The sequence below is a fragment of the Caloenas nicobarica genome, chromosome 34, assembly GCF_036013445.1.
Source record: "Caloenas nicobarica isolate bCalNic1 chromosome 34, bCalNic1.hap1, whole genome shotgun sequence".
Lineage (NCBI taxonomy): Eukaryota > Metazoa > Chordata > Aves > Columbiformes > Columbidae > Caloenas > Caloenas nicobarica.
Window position 1 is genome coordinate 320,995 of NC_088278.1, and position 22,338 is coordinate 343,332.

General features: G+C 60.8%; 2 protein-coding genes across 3 annotated transcripts; one reads left to right on the plus strand and one right to left on the minus strand.

Annotated features, from left to right (window-relative positions):
• The first annotated feature begins 1,520 nt into the window (after positions 1 to 1,520).
• LOC136000736 (leucine-rich repeat LGI family member 4-like) lies at positions 1,521 to 17,817 on the plus strand. 2 transcript variants are annotated; one of them, XM_065654688.1, is made up of 9 exons: positions 1,521 to 1,699; positions 4,349 to 4,420; positions 5,945 to 6,016; positions 7,748 to 7,819; positions 8,738 to 8,809; positions 9,613 to 9,785; positions 10,602 to 10,766; positions 14,034 to 14,542; positions 15,947 to 17,817. In XM_065654688.1, exons 1-9 carry the CDS (start codon positions 1,521 to 1,523, stop codon positions 16,247 to 16,249), a joined length of 1,617 nt encoding a protein of 538 aa, XP_065510760.1. In that variant the 3' UTR covers positions 16,250 to 17,817. The 2 variants fall into 2 exon arrangements, with proteins under 2 accessions (XP_065510760.1, XP_065510762.1); XM_065654690.1 differs by lacking the exon at positions 8,738 to 8,809.
• Positions 17,740 to 21,624, minus strand: LOC136000654 (uncharacterized). The gene is made up of 11 exons (XM_065654585.1): positions 21,609 to 21,624; positions 21,228 to 21,290; positions 20,403 to 20,591; positions 20,212 to 20,337; positions 20,001 to 20,057; positions 19,526 to 19,558; positions 19,324 to 19,347; positions 18,595 to 18,669; positions 18,474 to 18,504; positions 18,025 to 18,068; positions 17,740 to 17,898 (listed from the first exon to the last, which is right to left on the minus strand). Exons 1-11 carry the CDS (start codon positions 21,622 to 21,624, stop codon positions 17,879 to 17,881), a joined length of 678 nt encoding a protein of 225 aa, XP_065510657.1. The 3' UTR covers positions 17,740 to 17,878.
• Positions 21,625 to 22,338: the final 714 nt, after the last annotated feature.

The window sequence follows — 22,338 nt, forward strand, 5'->3', positions numbered from 1 at the left end:
GAGGGACCCAGGAGTTCGGGGGGGACCCAGGAGTTCGGGAGGGGACCCAGGCGTCCGGGAGGGGACCCAGGAGTTCGGGAGGGACCCAGGAGTTCGGGAGGGACCCAGGAGTTAAGGGGGGACCCAGGCGTCCGGGAGGGGACCCAGGAGTACGGGAGGGACCCAGGAGTTCGGGAGGGGACCCAGGAGTTCGGGAGGGACCCAGGCGTTCGGGAGGGGACCCAGGCGTCCGGGAGGGGACCCAGGAGTTCGGGGGGGACCCAGGCGTCCGGGCCCCGCCCCCCGCTCCACGATCGGCAGCAGCAGCCGCGGGAACCCCCGGGGTGGGGGTGGGGGGCAAAATTTTGGGGAGATTTTCGGTGGGTTTTGGGGGGGGGAGTTTTAGGGGGGGCAAATTTGGGGGGTATTTTAGGGTCGAAATTTGGGGGGTGGCTGAAATTTTCGGGGGATTTTCGCAGAAAATTTTAGGGGTGAAATTTGGTGGGGGCTCAAATTTGGGGGGATTTTTGCAGAAAATTTTAGGGGTGAAATTGGGGGAGAATCAAATTTTGGGGCGATTTTTGCAGAAAATTTTAGGGGTTGAAATTTGGTGGGGGCTCAAATTTGGGGGGATTTTTGCAGAAAATTTTAGGGGTGAAATTTCGTGGGGCATCAAATTTTGGGGCGATTTTTGCAGAAAATTTTGGGGTTGAAATTGGGTGGGGGCTCAAATTTTGGGGGATTTTTGCAGAAAATTTTAGGGGTGAAATTTGGAGGGTCATCAAATTTTGGGGCGATTCTTGCAGAAAATTTTAGGGTTGAAATTGGGGGGGAATCAAATTTGGGGGGATTTTTGCACGAAATTTTAGGGTTGAAATTCGGGGGAGAATCAAATTTTGGGGGGATTTTTGCAGAAAATTTTAGGGTCGAAATTGGGGGGGAATCAAATTTTGGGGCGATTTTTGCACGAAATTTTAGGGTCGAAATTGGGTGGGGGCTCAAATTTGGGGGGATTTTTGCCGATAATTTTAGGGGGTGAAATTTCGTGGGGCGTCAAATTTTGCGGGAATATTTGCAGAAAATTTTAGGGTCGAAATTGGGGGGGAGAATCAAATTTTGGGGTGATTTTTGCACAAAATTTTAGGGTTGAAATTTGGTGGGGGCTCAAATTTTGGGGGATTTTTGCAGAAAATTTTAGGGTTGAAATTTGGAGGGTCATCAAATTTTGGGGCGATTTTTGCAGAAAATTTTAGGGTTGAAATTGGGGGGGAATCAAATTTTGGGGTGATTTTTGCAGAAAATTTTAGGGTCGAAATTGGGTGGGGGCTCAAATTTTGGGGCGATTTTTGCAGATAATTTTAGGGGTGAAATTTCGTAGGGCATCAAATTTTGGGGCGATTCTTGCAGAAAATTTTGGGGTCGAAATTTGGTGGGGGCTCAAATTTTGGGGCGATTTTTGCGGGTAATTTTAGGGGTTGAAATTTGGTGGGGGCTCAAATTTCGGGGGGTTTTGGGTTCATTTTGGGGGGGGGGGGGGCTCGATGGGGCTGGTGCTGCTGGTGCTGCTTGGGGGCGTGGCCTGGGGAGGGGGCGTGGCCTCCGCCCCCCCCCGCGGGTTCCCCGGATGTTCCCCGGGCTGCGAATGCGACGGCGACAGCGCCCTCTGCTGGGGGGGAGGACCCGCCCTTCCCCGCGGGCTCCCCCCGCGATTGGCTACGCTGTGAGTGACGTCACCCCCCCCGTGACCCCCCCCCCCTCCCCCCCCCCCCGCTTTGGGGACCCCCCCCCCCAACCCCCTTAAAAACTCCCCCAACCCGCCCCCATGGCCACGCCCCCCCCCCCCCGCGTGGGCGTGATGACGTCACCCGGGAAGCCACGCCCCCCCGCGCTGGGTTGGGGGCGGGGCTAAGGGAGGGGGCGGGGTTTGGACTTTTGGTGCCCAGGTGAACCCAGTTCGGGGCTGGTTTGTCCCAGTTTGTCCCAGTTTGTCCCAGTTTCTCCCAGTTTGGCCCCAGTTTGTCCCAGTTTGTCCCCAGTTCACCCCGGTTTCTACCAGTTTGTCCCCAGTTCCGCCCAGTTCGGGGCTGGTTTGTCCCAGTTTGTCCCAGTTTGTCCCCAGTTTCTCCCAGTTTGTCCCAGTTTGTCCCAGTTTGTCCCCAGTTTCTCCCAGTTTGTCTCAGTTTGTCCCAGTTTGTCCCCAGTTCCGCCCAGTTTGGGGCTGGTTTGTCCCAGTTTCTCCCAGTTTGGCCCCAGTTTGTCCCAGTTTGTCCCCAGTTCACTCCAGTTTCCCTCCAGTTTCTCCCAGTTTCTCCCAGTTTGGCCCCAGTTTGTCCCAGTTTGTCCCCAGTTCACCCCAGTTTCTACCAGTTTGTCCCCAGTTCCGCCCAGTTTGGGGCTGGTTTGTCCCAGTTTGTCCCAGTTTGTCCCAGTTTCTCCCAGTTTGGCCCCAGTTTGTCCCAGTTTGTCCCCAGTTCACCCCAGTTTCCCTCCAGTTTCTCCCAGTTTGTCCCCAGTTCCGCCCAGTTCGGGGCTGGTTTGTCCCAGTTTCTCCCAGTTTGTCCCCAGTTTCTCCCAGTTTCTCCCAGTTTGTCCCCAGTTTCTCCCAGTTTGTCTCAGTTTGTCCCAGTTTGTCCCCAGTTCACCCCAGTTTCTACCAGTTTGTCCCCAGTTCCGCCCAGTTTGGGGCTGGTTTGTCCCAGTTTGTCCCAGTTTCTCCCAGTTTCTCCCAGTTTGGCCCCGGTTTGTCCCAGTTTGTCCCCAGTTCACCCCGGTTTCTACCAGTTTGTCCCCAGTTCCGCCCAGTTTCTCCCAGTTTGTCCCCAGTTTGTCCCCAGTTTGTCCCAGTTTCTCCCAGTTTGTCCGCAGTTTGTCCCCAGTTCACCCCAGTTTCTACCAGTTTGTCCCCAGTTCCGCCCAGTTCGGGGCTGGTTTGTCCCAGTTTGTCCCAGTTTCTCCCAGTTTCTCCCAGTCTGGCCCCAGTTTCTCCCAGTTTGTCCCCAGTTCACCCCAGTTTCCCTCCAGTTTCTCCCAGTTTGTCCCCAGTTCCGCCCAGTTAGGGGCTGGTTTGTCCCAGTTTCTCCCAGTTTGTCCCCAGTTTCTCCCAGTTTCTCCCAGTTTGTCCCCAGTTTCTCCCAGTTTGTCTCAGTTTGTCCCAGTTTGTCCCAGTTTCTCCCAGTTTGTCCCCAGTTCCGCCCAGTTTGGGGCTGGTTTGTCCCAGTTTCTCCCAGTTTGTCCCCAGTTTGTCCCAGTTTGTCCCCAGTTCACCCCAGTTTCTACCAGTTTGTCCCCAGTTCCGCCCAGTTTGGGGCTGGTTTGTCCCAGTTTGTCCCAGTTTCTCCCAGTTTCTCCCAGTCTGGCCCCAGTTTCTCCCAGTTTGTCCCCAGTTCACCCCAGTTTCCCTCCAGTTTCTCCCAGTTTGTCCCCAGTTCCGCCCAGTTCGGGGCTGGTTTGTCCCAGTTTCTCCCAGTTTGTCCCCAGTTTCTCCCAGTTTCTCCCAGTTTGTCCCCAGTTTCTCCCAGTTTGTCTCAGTTTGTCCCAGTTTGTCCCAGTTTCTCCCAGTTTGTCCCCAGTTCCGCCCAGTTTGGGGCTGGTTTGTCCCAGTTTCTCCCAGTTTGTCCCCAGTTTGTCCCAGTTTGTCCCCAGTTCACCCCAGTTTCTACCAGTTTGTCCCCAGTTCCGCCCAGTTTGGGGCTGGTTTGTCCCAGTTTGTCCCAGTTTCTCCCAGTTTCTCCCAGTTTGGCCCCAGTTTGTCCCAGTTTGTCCCCAGTTCACCCCAGTTTCCCTCCAGTTTCTCCCAGTTTGTCCCCAGTTCCGCCCAGTTCGGGGCTGGTTTGTCCCAGTTTCTCCCAGTTTGTCCCCAGTTTCTCCCAGTTTCTCCCAGTTTGTCCCCAGTTTCTCCCAGTTTTGTCTCAGTTTGTCCCAGTTTGTCCCCAGTTTGTCCCAGTTTCTCCCAGTTTGTCCCCAGTTTGTCCCCAGTTTGTCCCAGTTTCTCCCAGTTTGTCCCCAGTTCCGCCCAGTTTGGGGCTGGTTTGTCCCAGTTTGTCCCAGTTTGTCCCCAGTTCACCCCAGTTTCCCTCCAGTTTCTCCCAGTTTGTCCCTAGTTTGTCCCCAGTTCCTCCCAGTTCCTCCCAGTTCCTCCCAGTTCATCCCAGTTCCTCCCAGTCTCCTCCCAGTTCATCCCAGTCCCTCCCAATTCATCCCAGTCCCTCCCAGTTCCCTCCCAGTTCATCCCAGTCCCTCCCAGTTCCTCCTAGTTCCTCCCAGTCCCTCCCAGTTCCCTCCCAGTTCCCTCCCAGTTCATCCCAGTTCCCCCCCAGTTCCCTCCCAGTCCCTCCCAGTTCCTCCCAGTTCACCCCAGTTCACCCCGCAGGTCTCTGATTGGCTGGCGGGTCCCAGTTCTCTCCGAAGGCGCCTTCGCTGACACCCCCGACCTGCAGCTGCTGTGAGATTGTCCCCAAATGTCCCCAAATGTCCCCAAAATAGCCTCTAAGGGCCAAATGTCCCCAATGTGTCCCCACTGTCCCCAATGTCACAAATGGCCCCAATGTCCCAAATGTCCCCAATGTCCCCAATGGCCCCAATGGCCCTAATGTGTCCCCAATGTCACCAATGTCACAAATGTCCCCAGTGTCCCCAATGTCCCAAATGTCCCAAATGACCCCAAATGGCCCCAATGTCCCCAAATGGCCCCCATGTCCCAAATGTTCCCAATGGCCCCAATGGCCCCAATGACCCCAATGGCCCCAATGTCCCCAATGTGTCCCCAATGTCCCCAGTGTCACAAATGTCCCCAAATGTCCCCAATGTCCCCAATGGCCCCAATGTCCCCAATGACCCCAAATGGTCTCAATGTCCCCAAATGGCCCCAATATCCCCAATGTCACAAATGTCCCCAATGTCCCCAATGTCCCTAAATGGCCCCAATGGCCCAAATGTCCCCAATGGCCCCATTGTCCCCAATGTGTCCCCAATGTCACAAATGTCCCAAATGTCCCCAATGTCCCAAATGGCCCCAATGTCCCAAATGTCCCAAATGTCCCCAATGGCCCCAATGACCCCAATGTTCCCAATGTGTCCCCAATGTCCCCAATGTCCCAAATGTCCCCAGTGTCCCAAATGTCCCAAATGTCCCCAATGACCCCAAATGGTCCCAATGTCCCCAAATGGCCCCAATGGCCCCAATGTCCCAAATGTCCCCAGTGTCCCCAATGGCCCCAAACGGTCCCAATGTCCCCAATGTCCCCAATGTCCCCAATGTGTCCCTAATGTCCCCAATGTCACAAGTGTCCCCAGTGTCCCCAATGTCCCCAATGACCCCAAATGGTCCCAATGTCCCCAAACGGTCCCAATGTCCCCAATGTCACAAATGTCCCAAATGTCCCCAAATGGTCCCAATGTCCCCAGTGTCCCCAATGGCCCCAAATGTCCCCAGTGTCCCAAATGTCCCCAATGACCCCAAATGGTCCCAATGTCCCCAAATGGCCCCAATGTCCCCAGTGTCCCAAATGTCCCAAATGTCCCCAATGGCCCCAAACGGTCCCAATGTCCCCAATGTCCCCAATGTCCCCAATGTGTCCCCAATGTCCCCAATGTCACAAGTGTCCCCAGTGTCCCCAATGTCCCCAATGACCCCAAATGGTCCCAATGTCCCCAAACGGTCCCAATGTCCCCAATGTCACAAATGTCCCAAATGTCCCCAGTGTCCCCAATGGCCCCAAACGGTCCCAATGTCCCCAATGTCCCCAATGTGTCCCCAATGTCACAAATGTCCCCAGTGTCCCCAATGTCCCAAATGTCCCCAATGACCCCAAATGGTCCCAATGTCCCCAATGGCCCCAAATGTCCCCAATGACCCCAAATGGCCCTAAATGTCACCAACTGTCCCCAAATGGCCCCAATGTGTCCCCAGGGGTGGCCATGGGTTGTCCCCATTGTCCCCCCAGTGTCCCCCCATTGTCCCCCCCAGGCTGATCACCGGTGGGCGCTTGGGGACGATTGGGGACGGGGCCTTTGCTGGACTGGTGCTACTGGAGTATCTGTGAGTGGCACTGGGAGGGAACTGGGATGTACTGGGATGTAATGGGAGGGACACTGGGGGGTACTGGGATGTACTGGGTGGGGACACTGGTCTGTACTGGGGACACTGGGAGGCACTGGAATGTAATGGGAGGCACTGGGATGTACTGGGTGGCACTGGGAGGGCCACAGGATGGGACTGGGGGGACTGGGAAGGACACTGGGATGTACTGGGGGGGTACTGGGATGTACTGGGTGGGGACACTGGTCTGTATTGGGGACACTGGGAGGCACTGGAATGTAATGGGAGGCACTGGGATGTACTGGGTGGCACTGGGAGGGCCACAGGATGGGACTGGGGGGACTGGGAAGGACACTGGGATGTACTGGGGTGTACTGGGATGTACTGGGTGGGGACACTGGTCTGTACTGGGGACACTGGGAGGCACTGGAAATTAATGGGAGGCACTGGGATGTACTGGGATGTACTGGGAGGCACTGGGAGGGCCACAGGATGGGACTGGGGGGACTGGGAAGGACACTGGGATGTACTGGGGGGGACACTGGGGGGTACTGGGATGTGCTGGGTGGGGACGCTGGTCTGTACTGGGGACACTGGGAGGCACTGGAATGTAATGGGAGGCACTGGGATGTACTGGGAGGCACTGGGATGTACTGGGTGGAACTGGGAGGGCCACAGGATGGGACTGGGGGGACTGGGAAGGACACTGGGATGTACTGGGAGGGACACTGGGGATACTGGGACGTACTGGGTGGGGACACTGGTCTGTAATGGGGACACTGGTCTGTACTGGGGACACTGGGAGGCACTGGGATGTACTGGGTGGCACTGGGAGGGCCACAGGATGGGATTGGGGGGGACTGGGTGGGGACACTGGGATGTACTGGGGACACTGGGAGGCACTGGGAGGGACACTGGGATGTACTGGGAGGCACTGGGAGGGACACCGGGATGTACTGGGATGTACTGGGAGGGACACTGGGGGGTACTGTGATGTACTGGGTGGGGACGCTGGTCTGTACTGGGGACACTGGGAGGCACTGGGATGTACTGGAAGGCACTGGGAGGGCCACAGGATGGGATTGGGGGGGACTGGGAAGGACACTGGGATGTACTGGGGACACTGGGAGGCACTGGGATGTACTGGGAGGCACTGGGAGGGCCACAGGACGGGATTGGGGGGGACTGGGAAGGACACTGGGATGTACTGGGGACACTGGGAGGCACTGGGAGAGACACTGGGATGTACTGGGAGGCACTGGGAGGGACACCGGGATGTACTGGGATGTACTGGGAGGGTCACTGGGGGGTACTGTGATGTACTGGGTGGGGACGCTGGTCTGTACTGGGGACACTGGGAGGCACTGGGGGGTACTGGGATGTACTGGGTGGGGACACTGGTCTGTACTGGGGATACTGGGAGTGACTGGGATGTAGTGGGTGGCACTGGTGTGTACTGGGGGGACACTGGTCTGTACTGGGAGGCACTGGGTGGAGGGGACATCGCTGTTTACTGGTCCAAAATGGTCTGTACTGGTACATACTGGTCCATAATGGTCTGTACTGGTTTGTGCCAGTCTGTGCTGGTCCATACCTGACTGTACTGGTGTATACTCCTCCATACTGGTCTGTAATGGTCCATACTGGTCTGTACCAGCCTGTATTGGTCTGTACTGGTCCGTACTGGTCTGTACTGGTCCATACTGGTCTGTACTGGTGCCTCCATTGCAGGTTCCTCGAGGACAATGACGTCGGGTCCATCGTCCCCTCGGCACTGAGGGGACTGAGGGGGCTGAGGCACCTGTGGGTGACAACAGGGACAACGGGGACACCCTGGGGACAGGGGGACAGAGGGACATGGGGACAGGGGGACAGGGGGATGGGGGACAGGGGGACATGGGGACAGGGGGACATGGGGATGGGGGACATGGGGACATGGGGACATGGGGACAGGGGGGTATGGGGACATGGGGACAGAGGGACATGGGGACAGGGGGACAGGGGGACATGGGGATGGGGGACAGGGGGACATGGGGACAGGGGGACATGGGGACATGGGGACAGGGGGGTATGGGGACATGGGGACAGAGGGACATGGGGACAGGGGGACAGGGGGACATGGGGACAGGGGGACATGGGGACATGGGGACGGGGGACATGGGGACAGGGGGACATGGGGACAGGGGGATATGGGGACAGGGGGACATGGGGACATGGGGACAGGGGGATATGGGGACAGGGGGACATGGGGACAGGGGGACAGGGGGATATGGGGACATGGGGACACCTGGGGACAGGGGGACATAGGGATATGGGGACAGGGGGACATGGGGACGGGGGACAGGGGGACATGAGGACAGGGGGACATGGGGACAGAGGGATATGGGGACAGGGGGACATTTTGGGGACACCCTGGGGACATGAGGACAGGGGGGACATGGGGGACACCCCAGGGACAATGGGGGACCATGGGGACACGGGGACAAGGGATCGGGGGGACAACCTGGGGACACCCTGGAGGACATGGGGACAATGGGGACAATGGGGACTTGGGGGGGGACATGGGGACACACATCCTGGGTTCCTTGTCCCCCTATATTGTCCCCCATATCCCTCCATGTCCCCCTGTCCCCATGTCCCCCCATGTCCCCCTGTCCCCATGTCTCCCCGTGTCCCCACGGTGTCCCCACGGTGTCCCCATTGTCCCCAATGTCCCCCCAGGAGTTTGGCCAATAACCGCCTGGAGACGCTGCCCCGGGGGCTGTTCCAGGGGCTGGAGACACTGACACAGCTGTGGGTGACATGGGGACATCACGGGGACATGGGGACATGGGGGGACATGAGGATATGGGGACATGGGGACATGGGGACATTGGGATATGGGGACAGTGGGACAGGGGGACATGGGGATATGGGGACAGGGGGACATGGGGAGAGGGGGATATGGGGACATGGGGACAGGGGGACATGGGACATGGGGACATGGGGACATGGGGACAGGGGGATATGGGGATATGGGGACAGGGGGACATGGGGACACGGGGACATTGGGATCATGGGGACAGGGGGACATGGGGACAGGGGGACAGGGGGACATAGGGACATGGGGACAGGGGGACAGGGGGACATGGGGACATGGGGACAGGGGGACATGGGGACAGGGGGACATGGGACATGGGGACATGGGGACATGGGGACAGGGGGATATGGGGATATGGGGACAGGGGGACATGGGGACACGGGGACATTGGGATCATGGGGACAGGGGGACATGGGGACAGGGGGACAGGGGGACATAGGGACATGGGGACAGGGGGACATGGGGACATGGGGACAGGGGGACAGGGGGACAGGGGGACAGGGGGACATAGGGACATGGGGACAGGGGGACATGGGGACAGGGGGACAGGGGGACAGGGGGACAGGGGGACATGGGGATATGGGGACAGGGGGACATGGGGACAGGGGGACATGGGGACATGGGGACATGGGGACAGGGGGACAGGGGGACATGGGGACAGGGGGACAGGGGGACATGGGGACATGGGGACATTGGGATCATGGGGACATGGGGACACGGGGTCTCGCTGTCACAGGGACCTGCGGGGAAACCCCTTCGTGTGCGACTGTCGCCTGCGCTGGTTGGTCACGTGGTTGGGCGGGGCCGCCCCTCCCCCCAGCGAGGCCGGACGCTGCCGGGGACCCCCCCAGCATCAGGGCACCCCATTGGCCCAGCTGCAGCCCCGCGACTTCCAGTGCATGGCCTCGGGTACGCCCGGACGCCTGGGTCCCCTCCCGAACTCCTGGGTCCCCTCCCGAACTCCTGGGTCCCCCCCAGAACTCCTGGGTCCCCTCCCGAACGCCTGGGTCCCCTCCTGAACTCCTGGGTCCCCCAGAACTCCTGGGTCCCTCCTGGACTCCTGGGTCCCTCCCAAACTCCTGGGTCCCTCCCAGAACTCCTGGGTCCCCCCCGAACTCCTGGGTCCCTCCCAGAACTCCTGGGTCCCTCCCGAACTCCTGGGTCCCTCCCAGAACTCCTGGGTCCCCCAGAACTCCTGGGTCCCCTCCCAGAACTCTTTGGTCCCGTCCCGAAGTCCTGGGTCCCCCAGAACTCCTGGGTCCCCTCCCGAACGCCTGGGTCCCCCAGAACTCCTGGGTCCCCTCCCGAACGCCTGGGTCCCCTCCCGAACGCCTGGGTCCCCTCCTGAACTCCTGGGTCCCCCAGAACTCCTGGGTCCCTCCTGGACTCCTGGGTCCCCTCCCGAACTCCTGGGTCCCCTCCCCAACTCCTGGGTCCCTCCTGAACTCCTGGGTTCCTCCTGAGCTCCTGGGTCCCCCAGAACTCCTGGGTGCCTCCCTGAACTCCTGGGTCTCCCCAGAACTCCTGGGTCCCCTCCCGAACTCCTGGGTCCCCCAGAACTCCTGGGTCCCCTCCCGAACTCCTGGGTCCCTCCCGAACTCCTGGGTCCCCTCTCCCCAACCAGCCTGTGCATTGTTGAGTGGCGGGGGGGGTGGATGTTATCGAGGACCCAGGCGTCCTGGGGTGGGTGTTGGGTTCCTAACAACGGGCGTGTCCCCCCCTCAGAGCTCCGCCCCTTCCAGTCCCTTCCCTTCTCCTCATTGGCCGCCGAGCCCTTTGGGCAGGGGGGGCAGGTGGGCGTGGCCCTGGCCCAGCCCTTCGCCGGCGCCTGCGCCCTCCTCGAATGGGACCAGTTGGGCGGACGGTTCCGCGCCCCCACCGTGGTCAACAGTGAGTCCAGAACCCCCGGAAACCCCCCCCGGGATCAGGGCACCCCAGAACTACCTCCAGGGCCCCCAAAAATGGGGGCGAGCGGCCCCCAAAATGGGCCGAGGAACGTCAGAAATGGGCTGAGGAACCTCAAAATTTGGCCTGAGGAACCTCAAAAAGACCTCGGTGGAGCCCAAGACTCATGACAGGACCCCAGAAATGCCATAAGGGACCCCAAAAAGATCTTGAAGGACCCCAAAAAGTTCTTGAGGGACCCCAAAACTGTCAATATGGAGCCCAGAAACGGCTTGACGGACCCCAAAAAGATCTTGAGGGACCCCAAAAAGTTCTTGAGGGACCCCAAAAATGTCAATATGGAGCCCAGAAATGGCTTGAGGGACCCCAAAAAGATCTTGAGAGACCCCCAAAATGGGCAAGGATGGGCCAAAAATGGGCTGAGGAACCTCAAAATTTGGCCTGAGGAACCTCAAAAAGACCTTGGTGGAGCCCAAGACTCATGGTAGGACCCCAGAAATGCCATAAGGGACCCCAAAAAGATCTTGAGGGACCCCAAAAAGATCTTGAGGGAGCCCAAAAATGTCAATATGGAGCCCAGAAATGGCTTGAGGGACCCCAAAAAGATCTTGAAGGACCCCAAAAAGTTCTTGAGGGACCCCAAAACTGTCAATATGGAGCCCAGAAACGGCTTGACGGACCCCAAAAAGATCTTGAGGGACCCCAAAAAGTTCTTGAGGGACCCCAAAAATGTCAATATGGAGCCCAGAAACGGCTTGAGGGACCCCAAAAAGATCTTGAGGGACCCCAAAAAGTTCTTGAGGGACCTCAAAAATGTCAATATGGAGCCCAGAAATGGCTTGAGGGATCCCAAAAAGATCTTGAGGGACCCCAAAAAGTTCTTGAGGGAGCCCAAAAATGTCAATATGGAGCCCAGAAATGGCTTGAGGGACCCCAAAAAGATCTTGAGGGACCCCAAAAATGTCAATATGGAGCCCAGAAACGGCTTGAGGGACCCCAAAAAGATCCTGAGGGACCCCAAAAAGTTCTTGAGGGACCCCAAAACTGTCAATATGGAGCCCAGAAATGGCTTGAGGGACCCCAAAAAGATCTTGAGAGACCCCAAAAATGGGCAAGGATGGGCCAAAAATGGGCTGAGGAACCTCAAAATTTGGCCTGAGGAACCTCAAAAAGACCTTGGTGGAGCCCAAGACTCATGGTAGGACCCCAGAAATGCCATAAGGGACCCCAAAAAGATCTTGAGGGACCCCAAAACTGTCAATATGGAGCCCAGAAATACCTTGAGGGACCCCAAAAAGATCTTGAGGGACCTCAAAAATGGTCAAGAGTGTCCAAAAATGGGCTGAGGAACCGCAAAATGTCTTGGTGGAGCCATAAACTCACCATAATGTCCCCACTGAGTTGTCCCTGTCACCTCAATATCCTGTAGGGTTGTCCCACCATCCCAATGTCCCCATAGGGTTGTCCCACCAGCCCAATGTCCCCCTAGGATGGTCCCACCACCCCAATATCCCCATAGGGTTGTCCCACCAGCCCAATGTCCCTCTAGGATGGTCCCACCACCCCAATATCCCCATAGGGTTGTCCCAGCACCCCAATGTCCCTCTAGGATGGTCTCACCACCCCAACGTCCCTCTAGGATGGTCCCACCAGCCCAATGTCCCCATAGGGTTGTCCCACCACCCCATTGTCCCTCTAGGATGGTCCCACCAGCCCAATGTCCCCATAGGGTTGTCCCACCAGCCCAATGTCCCTCTAGGATGGTCCCACCACCCCAATGTCCCCATAGGATGGTCCCACCACCCCAACGTCCCCACAGGGTTGTCCCACCAGCCCAATGTCCCTCTAGGATGGTCCCACCACCCCAAGGTCCCCATAGGGTTGTCCCACCAGCCCAGTGTCCCTCTAGAATGGTCCCACCACCCCAATGTCCCCATAGGGTTGTCCCACCACCCCAATGTCCCTCTAGGATGGTCCCACCACCCCAATGTCCCCATAGGGTTGTCCCACCAGCCCAACGTCCCTCTAGGATGGTCCCACCACCCCAACATCCCTCTAGGATGGTCCCACCACCCCAGTGTCCCCATAGGGTTGTCCCACCACCCCAATGTCCCCATAGGGTTGTCCCACCACCCCAACGTCCCTCTAGGATGGTCCCACCAGCCCAACATCCCCATAGGGTTGTCCCACCACCCCAATGTCCCTCTAGGATGGTCCCACCACCCCAACGTCCCCATACGGTTGTCCCACCAGCCCAACGTCCCCATAGGATGGTCCCACCACCCCAATGTCCCTCTAGGATGGTCCCACCACCCCAATGTCCCCATAGGGTTGTCCCACCACCCCAATGTCCCTCTAGGATGGTCCCACCAGCCCAATGTCCCCATAGGGTTGTCCCACCAGCCCAATCTCCCTCTAGGATGGTCCCACCACCCCAACGTCCCCATAGGGTTGTCCCACCACCCCAATGTCCCCACAGGGTTGTCCCACCAGCCCAATGTCCCTCTAGGATGGTCCCACCACCCCAATGTCCCCATAGGGTTGTCCCACCACCCCAATGTCCCTCTAGGATGGCCCCACCACCCCAATGTCCCCATAGGATGGTCCCACCACCCCAACGTCCCCATAGGGTTGTCCCACCAGCCCAACGTCCCCATAGGATGGTCCCACCACCCCAATGTCCCTCTAGGATGGTCCCACCACCCCAATGTCCCCATAGGGTTGTCCCACCAGCCCAACGTCCCCATAGGATGGTCCCACCAGCCCAATGTCCCTCTAGGATGGTCCCACCACCCCAATATCCCCATAGGGTTGTCCCAGCACCCCAACGTCCCTCTAGGATGGTCCCACCACCCCAACGTCCCTCTAGGATGGTCCCACCACCCCAATGTCCCCATAGGGTTGTCCCACCACCCCAACGTCCCTCTAGGATGGTCCCACCAGCCCAATGTCCCCATAGGGTTGTCCCACCAGCCCAGTGTCCCTCTAGGATGGTCCCACCACCCCAATGTCCCCATAGGATGGTCCCACCACCCCAATGTCCCCATAGGGTTGTCCCACCAGCCCAACGTCCCCATAGGATGGTCCCACCACCCCAATGTCCCCATAGGATGGTCCCACCACCCCAACGTCCCCATAGGGTTGTCCCACCAGCCCAATGTCCCTCTAGGATGGTCCCACCACCCCAATGCCCCCACAGGGTCGTCCCACCCCCCCAACATCCCACCCACCCCCTCGTCCCTGTCCCCGCAGGCTCGTCCCCGGTGGCCTGTCACCCCCTCCAGCTGGGTGGCACCTTCCTCCTGGTGGTGGCCCAACTGGCGGGCGGCTCCTCCGTCTGGCGCCGGGCGGGGGGTCCCGGCAGCCCCTTCGTCCTCCTGCAGACCCTGGGGACGGGTCGCCTGCGGCGGCCCCACGCGGTGGCCAGCGCCCGCCTGGGGGGACACTGGTACCTGGGGGTGGCCGACAGCTCCAAGGGCGGCACCAGCACCGTGTTCCGCTGGGGGGGCCGCGGGTTCTACCCCCACCAGGCGCTGCGGCCGTGGCACCGCGACACCCACCTGGAGTTCCTGGAGCTGGGGGGACGTCCCGCCATGGTGGTTTGCAGCGGGGGGAGGCGCCCCCTGGTGTACCGGTGGAGCGGGGGGAGCTTCGCGCCCCACACCGACATCCCCCACGTGCCCGACGTCTACGCGGCCAAGCACTTCCGGCTGAGGGGACACGTCTTCTTGTGCCTCACCAGGTTCTTGGGGGACGCCAAGGTGAGGGGGGGTCTTGTGAGAGGGGGGGTGTAATTATGGGGGGTCACCATAACTCAACCCAACCCAACTCAAACCAAGCCTCGCCAAGATGCCACCACTCAACCCGACTCAACCCAACTCAACCCAACCCCCCCCAAGATGCCACCACTCAACCCAACCCAACTCAACCCAACTCAACCCAACTCAACCCAACCCAACTCAAGCCAACTCTCCTAAGACGCCACCACCCAACTCAATGCACCCCAACTCAACCCAACCCCCCCCAAGATGCCACCACCCAACTCAACTCAACCCAACCCCCTCAAGATGCCACCACTCAACCCAACCCAACTCAACCCAGCTCAACCCAACTCAACCCAACTCTCCTAAGATGCCACCACCCAACTCAATGCACCCCAACTCAACCCAACGCCCCCCCAAGATGCCACCACTCAACCCAACTCAACCCAACCCCCCCAAGATGCCACCACCCAACTCAACTCAACCCAACCCCCTCAAGATGTCACCACTCAACCCAAACCAACTCAACCCAACTCAACCCAACTCAAACTAACCCCCCCCAAGATGCCACCACCCAACTCAACCCAACCCCCGCCAAGATGCCACCACCTAACTGAACGCAACCCAACCCCCCCAAGATGTCACCACTCAACCCAACTCAACCCAACTCAAACTAACCCCCCCCAAGATGCCACCACCCAACTCAACTCGGCCCAACTCTCCTAAGATGCCACCACTCAACCCAACTCAACCCAACCCCCTCAAGATGCCACCATCCAACTCAACCCAACTCAACCCAACCCTCCCCAAGATGCCACCACTCAACCCAACTCAGCCCAACTCTTCTAAGATGCCACGACCTAACTCAACCCAACCCAACTCAACCCAACCCCCCCATGATGCCACCACCTAACCCGACCCAACTCAACCCACCCCCCTCAAGATGCCACCACCCAACTCAACCCAACCCAACCCTCCCAAGATGCCACCATCCAACTCAACCCAACTCAATGCGACCCAACTCAACCCAACTCTCCTAAGATGCCACCACCCAACTCAACCCAACCCAACTCAACCCAATCCAACTCAACCCAACTCAACCCAACCCTCCCAAGATGCCACCATCCAACCCAACCCCACCCAACTTAACCCAGCCCCCCAAGATGCCACCACCCAACCCAACCAAACTCAACCCAACTCAACCCAACCCAACCCAACTCAACGGCTCATGATGCCACCACCCAACTCAACACAACCCAACCCAATCCCCCAAGATGCCACCACCCACCCCAACCCAATTCAACCCCACCCAACTCAACCCAACCCCCTCAAGATGCCACCACCCAACTTACCCAACCCAACCCAACCCAACTCACCCCCACTTCCCACGCTGCCCTTTGGCAGGTGATGCGCTGGGAGGGCTCCATGTTCCGCGAGGTGCAGCAGGTCCCGGCGCGCGGCTCCATGGTCTTCCAGCCGCTGACGTTGGCCAATCAGCGCTACGTGGTCCTGGGCAACGACTTCGCCCCCACCCGGCTGTTCCGCCTGGGCGAGCGGGGCCCCCTGGAGGCCGCACAGGAGCTGCTGCTGCCCACCCCCCGCGCCTTCGTCCCCGTCACCGTGGGCCACCGGCACTTCCTGGTGGCCGCCAGCTTCAGGGGGGCCACCCAGATCTACCGGCACGTCACCGTGGACCTGGGGGCCTGAGGGGACATGGGGACATCGGCCATGGTGTCACCATGGAGCTGGGGACATGGGGACGTCAACCACGGTGTCACTGTGGACCTGGGGGCCTGAGGGGACATGGGGACTTTGACCATGATGGGGACATTGACCACAGTGTCACCGTGGACCTGGGGGCCTGAGGGGACCTGGGGACATGGGCCGCGGTGTCACCGTGGAGCTGGGCATGTGGGGACATCAACCACGGTGTCGCCATGGACCTGGGGACATGGGGACATCAACCACAGTGTCACCATGGACCTGGGGATGTGGGGACATTGACCACATTGGGGACATTGACCATGATGTCACTGTGGACCTGGGGGCCTGAGGGGACCTGGGGACATTAACCATGGTGTCACCGTGGACTAGGTCATCTGAAGAACTTGGGAACATCAAGTGTCACCTCACCAAAGACTTGGGCACCTGGGGGACATGGGGACATTGACCATGATGGGAACATTGACCGTGATGTCACCATCGACCCGGGCACCTCAAAGACTTGGGGACACGAACCACCATGTCACCATGGACCTGGGGGCATGAGGGACGTCAGCCACCATGGGGACATTGACTGTGGCGTTCACCATGGACTTGGTCACCCCAAGGACACAGGAACATCCCCTGTGGTGTCACCATGGAGCTGGGGGCTTGAAGGACTTGGGGACATCAAGTGTCACCTCCCCATGGACTCGGTCACCTGAGGGACATGGGCACACCAACCGTGATGTCACCACCAACCTGGTCACCTGAGGGACTTGGGGACCACAAGTGCCACCTCCCCATGGAACTGGGGACCTAAGGGACATAGAGACACCAACCATGACGTCACCATCAACCTGATCACCTCAAGGACTCGGGGACATCAAGTGTCACCTCACCAAAGACTTGGGCACCTTGGGGACATGGGGACATTGACCATGATGGGGACATTGACCATGATGGGGACAAAGACCACGGTGTCACCATGGACCTGAGGGACATGGAGGCACCAACCGTGGTGTCACCATCAACCCGGGCACCTCAAAGACTTGGGGACACCAACCACGGTGTCACCATGGAGCTCGGGGCCTGAGGGGACATTGACCATGATGGGGACATTGACTATGACTTGGGGACACCAGCCGCAGCGTCACCATGGAGCTGCGTGGCTGAAGAACTTGGGGACATCAAGTGTCACCTCCCCATGGAACTGGGGACCTGAGGGACTTGGGGACATCAAGTGTCACCTCCTCATGGACTCGGTCACCTCAAGGACTTGGGGACCTCAAGTGTCACCTCCCCATGGACGTGGTCACCGCGGAGACATCAGCCACCATGGGGACACCGACCGCGATGTCACCATGGACCTGGTCACCTGAGGGACCTCGTGGTGTCCCCAAGACCACCGCGACCCCATGTCCCCATTGTCCCCTTGTCCCCCTGGTGCCACCTCAGGGGACGGTCCCACCAAAATAACCAAATTCACCTTTTTTTAAGCATTTTTTTAATCCTTTTCCCCCCATTTTCGCCTTTTTTTTCAGGGGGTTTCGCCCCAAAATAAACCCGCTCCTCCCCCAGCGCCGAGTGTCACCGGGGCGTCCCCTCCCCAACCTGGGGACACTTGGGGACGAATCAGCATGAGCTGGCGGCTCCTGGGGAGAAACGGGGGGTCAGGGGGCGCCCGGACACCTGGGTCCCCCCGAACTCCTGGGTCCCTCCCCAAACTCCTGGGTCCCCCCGAACTCCTGGGTCCCCCCGAGGAGGGGGAGGGGACTCACCGGGCGTGATGAGGTTGGACATCTCAGGACGGGGACGGTGGTGGCTGCCGGGGAGGAGGAGACAGGGGGTGACACCATGATGCCCCCCTGTCCCCATGTCCCCCTGTCCCCACGTCCCCCTGTCCCCACGTCCCCATATCCCCCTGTCCCCCTGTCCCCATGTCCCCCTGTCCCCATGTCCCCCTGTCCCCATGTCCCCCCGTCCCCATGTCCCCCTGTCCCCACGTCCCCCTGTCCCCACGTCCCCATATCCCCCTGTCCCCCTGTCCCCCTGTCCCCATATCCCCATGTCCCCCTGTCCCCATATCCCCCTGTCCCCATATCCCCCTGTCCCCCTGTCCCCCTGTCCCCCTGTCCCCATATCCCCCTGTCCCCATATCCCCCTGTCCCCCTGTCCCCATGTCCCCCTGTCCCCCTGTCCGTATGTCCCCCTGTCCCCATTGTGTCACCTCCGTTTCCTCCGGCACTTGCACTTCCCACCTGGGGAGGGGACACACGGTGACATTCGCGGGTGACCCCGGGTGACCCCAGGTGACCCCGGGGGTGGCCAAGGGCCTGGGTGACACTCACTGATCAGGACGATGACACCGGTGACACACAGGACGGCGGCGACGGCCAGCCCGGCCACACGGAGGCGCTGCCAGTCTGGGGACATGGGGACACCCAGTGGGGACACCCCTGTCACCCCCCATTGGGGACATCCCATTGGGGACACCCCTGTCACTCCCTATTGGGGACACCCCCCCTTGGGGACATCCTTGTGACCACCCCATTGGGGACACCCCTGTCACCCCCCATTGGGGACATCCCATTGGGGACACCCCTGTCACCCCCTATTGGGGACACCCCGCCTTGGGGACATCCCTGTGACCACCCCATTGGGGACACCCCTGTGACCCCCTATTGGGGACACCCCTGTCACCCCCCAATGGGGACACACCACTGTGACCCCCGCATTAGGGACACCCCCTTGGGGACATCCCTGTGACCACCCCATTGGGGACACCCCTGTCACCCCCTCTTGGGGACACCCCTGTCAGCCCCCATTGGGGACATCCCATTGGGGACATCCCTGTCACCTCCCATTGGGGATGCCCCTGTGACCCCCTATTGGGGACACCCCTGTCACCCCCCATTGGGGACAGCCCTGTGACCACCCCATTGGGGACACCCCATTGGGGACACCCTTGTCACCCCGCCTTGGGGACACCCCTGTCACCCCCTATTGGGGACACCCCTGTCACCCCCCATTGGGGACACCCCCTTGGGGATACCCCCGCTATCCCCTCCCCCACTCACCATACTGGAAGTTACTGGTGGCAACTGGGAGAGAAAGGGGGAGGGGTCAGAAGGGACCCGGATGCCTGGGTCCCTCCCGGACGCCTGGGTCCCCTCCCAGTATGACCCTCCCCCTCCCAGTATGGCCCAGTTTGGCTCCTCCCCCCTCCCAGTCTGGCCTCTGCCCACTCCCAGTTTCTCCCAGTTCATCCCAGTCACTCACCAGTTGGGGGGTCCCCTCTCACTGGGGACAGAACTGGGTAGGGAGAAGAAAAACAGTCGGGGACCAGATGGCCCAGTGCTCCCAGTTCCCCCCAGTTCCCTCCCAGTCCCTCCCAGTTCCCCACCAGTTCCCCCTCAGTTCCCTCCCAGTTCCCCCCAGTTCCCCCTCAGTTCCCTCCCAGTCCCTCCCAGTTCCCCACCAGTTCCCTCCCAGTTCCCCCCAGTTCCCCCCCAGTCCCTCCCATTCCCCTCCCAGTCTATCCCAGTTCCCCCCAGTTCCCTCCCAGTTCCCCCCAGTTCCCCCCCAGTCCCTCCCAGTCTCTCCCATTCCCCTCCCAGTCTATCCCAGTTCCCCCCAGTTCCCTCCCAGTTCCCCCCAGTTCCCCCCCAGTCCCTCCCATTCCCCTCCCAGTTCCCCCCAGTTCCCCCAGTTCCCCCTCAGTTCCCTCCCAGTCCCTCCCAGTCCCTCCCAGTACCTGCCAGCAGCACCAGGACCCCCAGGGCGCCCCCAGCCATCGTGGGACCTTTGACCCCTGGCGGGGAGTGAGGAACATTTGAGGACCCAGGCATCCGGGAGGGACCCAGGCATCCGGGAGGGACCCAGGAATTCAGGGAGGGGACCCAGGAATTCAGGGAGGGGACCCAGGAGTTCGGGGGGGGGACCCAGGAGTTCGGGGGGGGGCTGACCTAGGAATTCAGGGAGGGACCCAGGAGTTCGGGAGGGGACCCAGGAGTTCGGGGGGGGCTGACCTAGGAATTCAGGGAGGGACCCAGGAGTTCGGGAGAGGACCCAGGAGTTCGGGGGGGGCGGACCTAGGAATTCAGGGAGGGACCCAGGAGTTCGGGGGGGGAACCCAGGAGTTCGGGGGGGGGCTGACCTAGGAATTCAGGGAGGGACCCAGGAGTTCGGGAGGGGACCCAGGAGTTCGGGGGGGGCTGACCTAGGAATTCAGGGAGGGACCCAGGAGTTCGGGAGGGGACCCAGGAGTTCGGGGGGGGCGGACCTAGGAATTCAGGGAGGGACCCAGGAGTTCGGGAGGGGACCCAGGAGTTCGGGGCGGGGGGACCTAGGAATTCAGGGAGGGACCCAGGAGTTCGGGGGGGGACCCAGGAGTTCGGGGGGGGACCCAGGAGTTCGGGGCGGGGGGGGACCTAGGAATTCAGGGAGGGACCCAGGAGTTCGGGAGGGGACCCAGGAGTTCGGGGGGGGCGGACCTAGGAATTCAGGGAGGGACCCAGGAGTTCGGGGGGGGCGGACCTAGGAATTCAGGGAGGGACCCAGGAGTTCGGGAGGGGACCCAGGAGTTCGGGAGGGGACCCAGGAGTTCGGGGGTGGGGGGGGAGGGGGAGGCTGAGTCACACCAGATTCCTGACTGGGGCGTTGCTGGGAGGGAACTGGGCAGCCGGACGCCTGGGTCCCATGTAAGGGAACGTGGGGGGTCTCGGACGCCTGGGTCCCCCCGAACTCCTGGGTCCCCCCTACTCAGTTCAAGGCTCCTGCACTTGAAAGGAGGGACCCAGGAGTTCGGGGGGGGGGACCCAGGAGTTTGGGAGGGACCCAGGAGTGCAGGAAGAACCCAGGAGTTCGGGAGGGGACCCAGGAGGTCGGGAGGGGACCCAGGAGTTCAGGGGGGGACCCAGGAGTTCGGGAGGGGACCCAGGACTTCAGGGGGGGACCCAGGCGTCCGGGGGTCCCCACTCACCTTCCCCCGGCAGCAACGGGCAGAACAGGAAGGTGGGGGGTGGGGGAGGGGGGGACAACACACCTGAGCGGGGGGCGGGGCCACATGGGGGTGGGCGGAGTCACAGCTGCCAGGGGCCACACCCACCCCCTCCCGAACTCCTGGGTCCTCTCCCGAACTCCTGGGTCCCTTCCCGAACTCCTGGGTCCCTCCCGAACTCCTGGGTCCCTTCCCGAACTCCTGGGTCCCTCCCGAACTCCTGGGTCCCTCCCGAACTCCTGGGTCCCCTCCCGAATTCCTGGGTCCCCTCCCGAACTCCTGGGTCCCTCCCGAACTCCTGGGTCCCTCCCGAACTCCTGGGTCCCCTCCCGAACTCCTGGGTCCCCTGACCCCGCCTGTCACCCCACAAGGGTCCCATTGTCGCCTTTTTCCCGCCACCGCGCGGGGTCACCCCGGGGACACCCGGACGCCTGGGTCCCCTCTCTGGGTGTGGTGAGGGAGGGGTAGAGAGACGTCCCTGATTGGCTGAGAGCGAGGGGACCCAAGCGTCCAGGGGGGGACCCAGGCGTCCGGGTGAGGATCCAAATAGGGGACCCAGGAGTTCGGGGAGGGACCCAGGAGTTTGGGGGGGGACCCAGGAATTCGGGAGGGGACCCAAGAGTTCGGGAGGGACCCAGGAGTTCGGGGGGGGACCCAGGAGTTCGGGGGGGGACCCAGGAGTTCGGGAGGGACCCAGGAGTTCGGGAGGGGACCCAGGAGTTCGGGGCGGGACCCAGGAGTTCGGGAGGGACCCAGGAGTTCGGGAGGGACCCAGGAGTTCGGGGCGGGACCCAGGAGTTCGGGAGGGACCCAGGAGTTCGGGAAGGACCCAGGAGTTCGGGAGGGGACCCAGGAGTTCGGGAGGGACCCAGGAGTTCGGGGGGGGACCCAGGAGTTCGGGAGGGACCCAGGAGTTCGGGGGGGGACCCAGGAGTTCGGGAGGGACCCAGGAGTTCGGGAGGGGACCCAGGAGTTCAGGGAGGGACCCAGGAGTTCAGGGGGGGACCCAGGAGTTCGGGGGGGGACCCAGGAGTTCGGGGGGGGACCCAGGAGTTCGGGAGGGACCCAGGAGTTCGGGAAGGGACCCAGGAGT

What these genes read in the sequence shown, in the direction of transcription:
- LOC136000654 (XM_065654585.1), bottom strand. An exon ending in CCCGTTGCTGCCGGGGGAAG is followed by an intron (nt 20,592 to 21,227) that starts GTGAGTGGGGAC and finishes CTGAATTCCTAG; the next exon opens with GTCCCCCCGCCCCGAACTCC. An exon ending in CACCAGTAACTTCCAGTATG is followed by an intron (nt 18,670 to 19,323) that starts GTGAGTGGGGGA and finishes CCATGTCCCCAG; the next exon opens with ACTGGCAGCGCCTCCGTGTG.
- LOC136000736 (XM_065654688.1), top strand. Translation starts at nt 1,521, where the DNA reads ATGGGGCTGGTGCTGCTGGTGCTGCTTGGGGGCGTGGCCTGGGGAGGG. An exon ending in CTGGTGCTACTGGAGTATCT is followed by an intron (nt 6,017 to 7,747) that starts GTGAGTGGCACT and finishes CCTCCATTGCAG; the next exon opens with GTTCCTCGAGGACAATGACG. An exon ending in CGCCCCCACCGTGGTCAACA is followed by an intron (nt 10,767 to 14,033) that starts GTGAGTCCAGAA and finishes CTGTCCCCGCAG; the next exon opens with GCTCGTCCCCGGTGGCCTGT.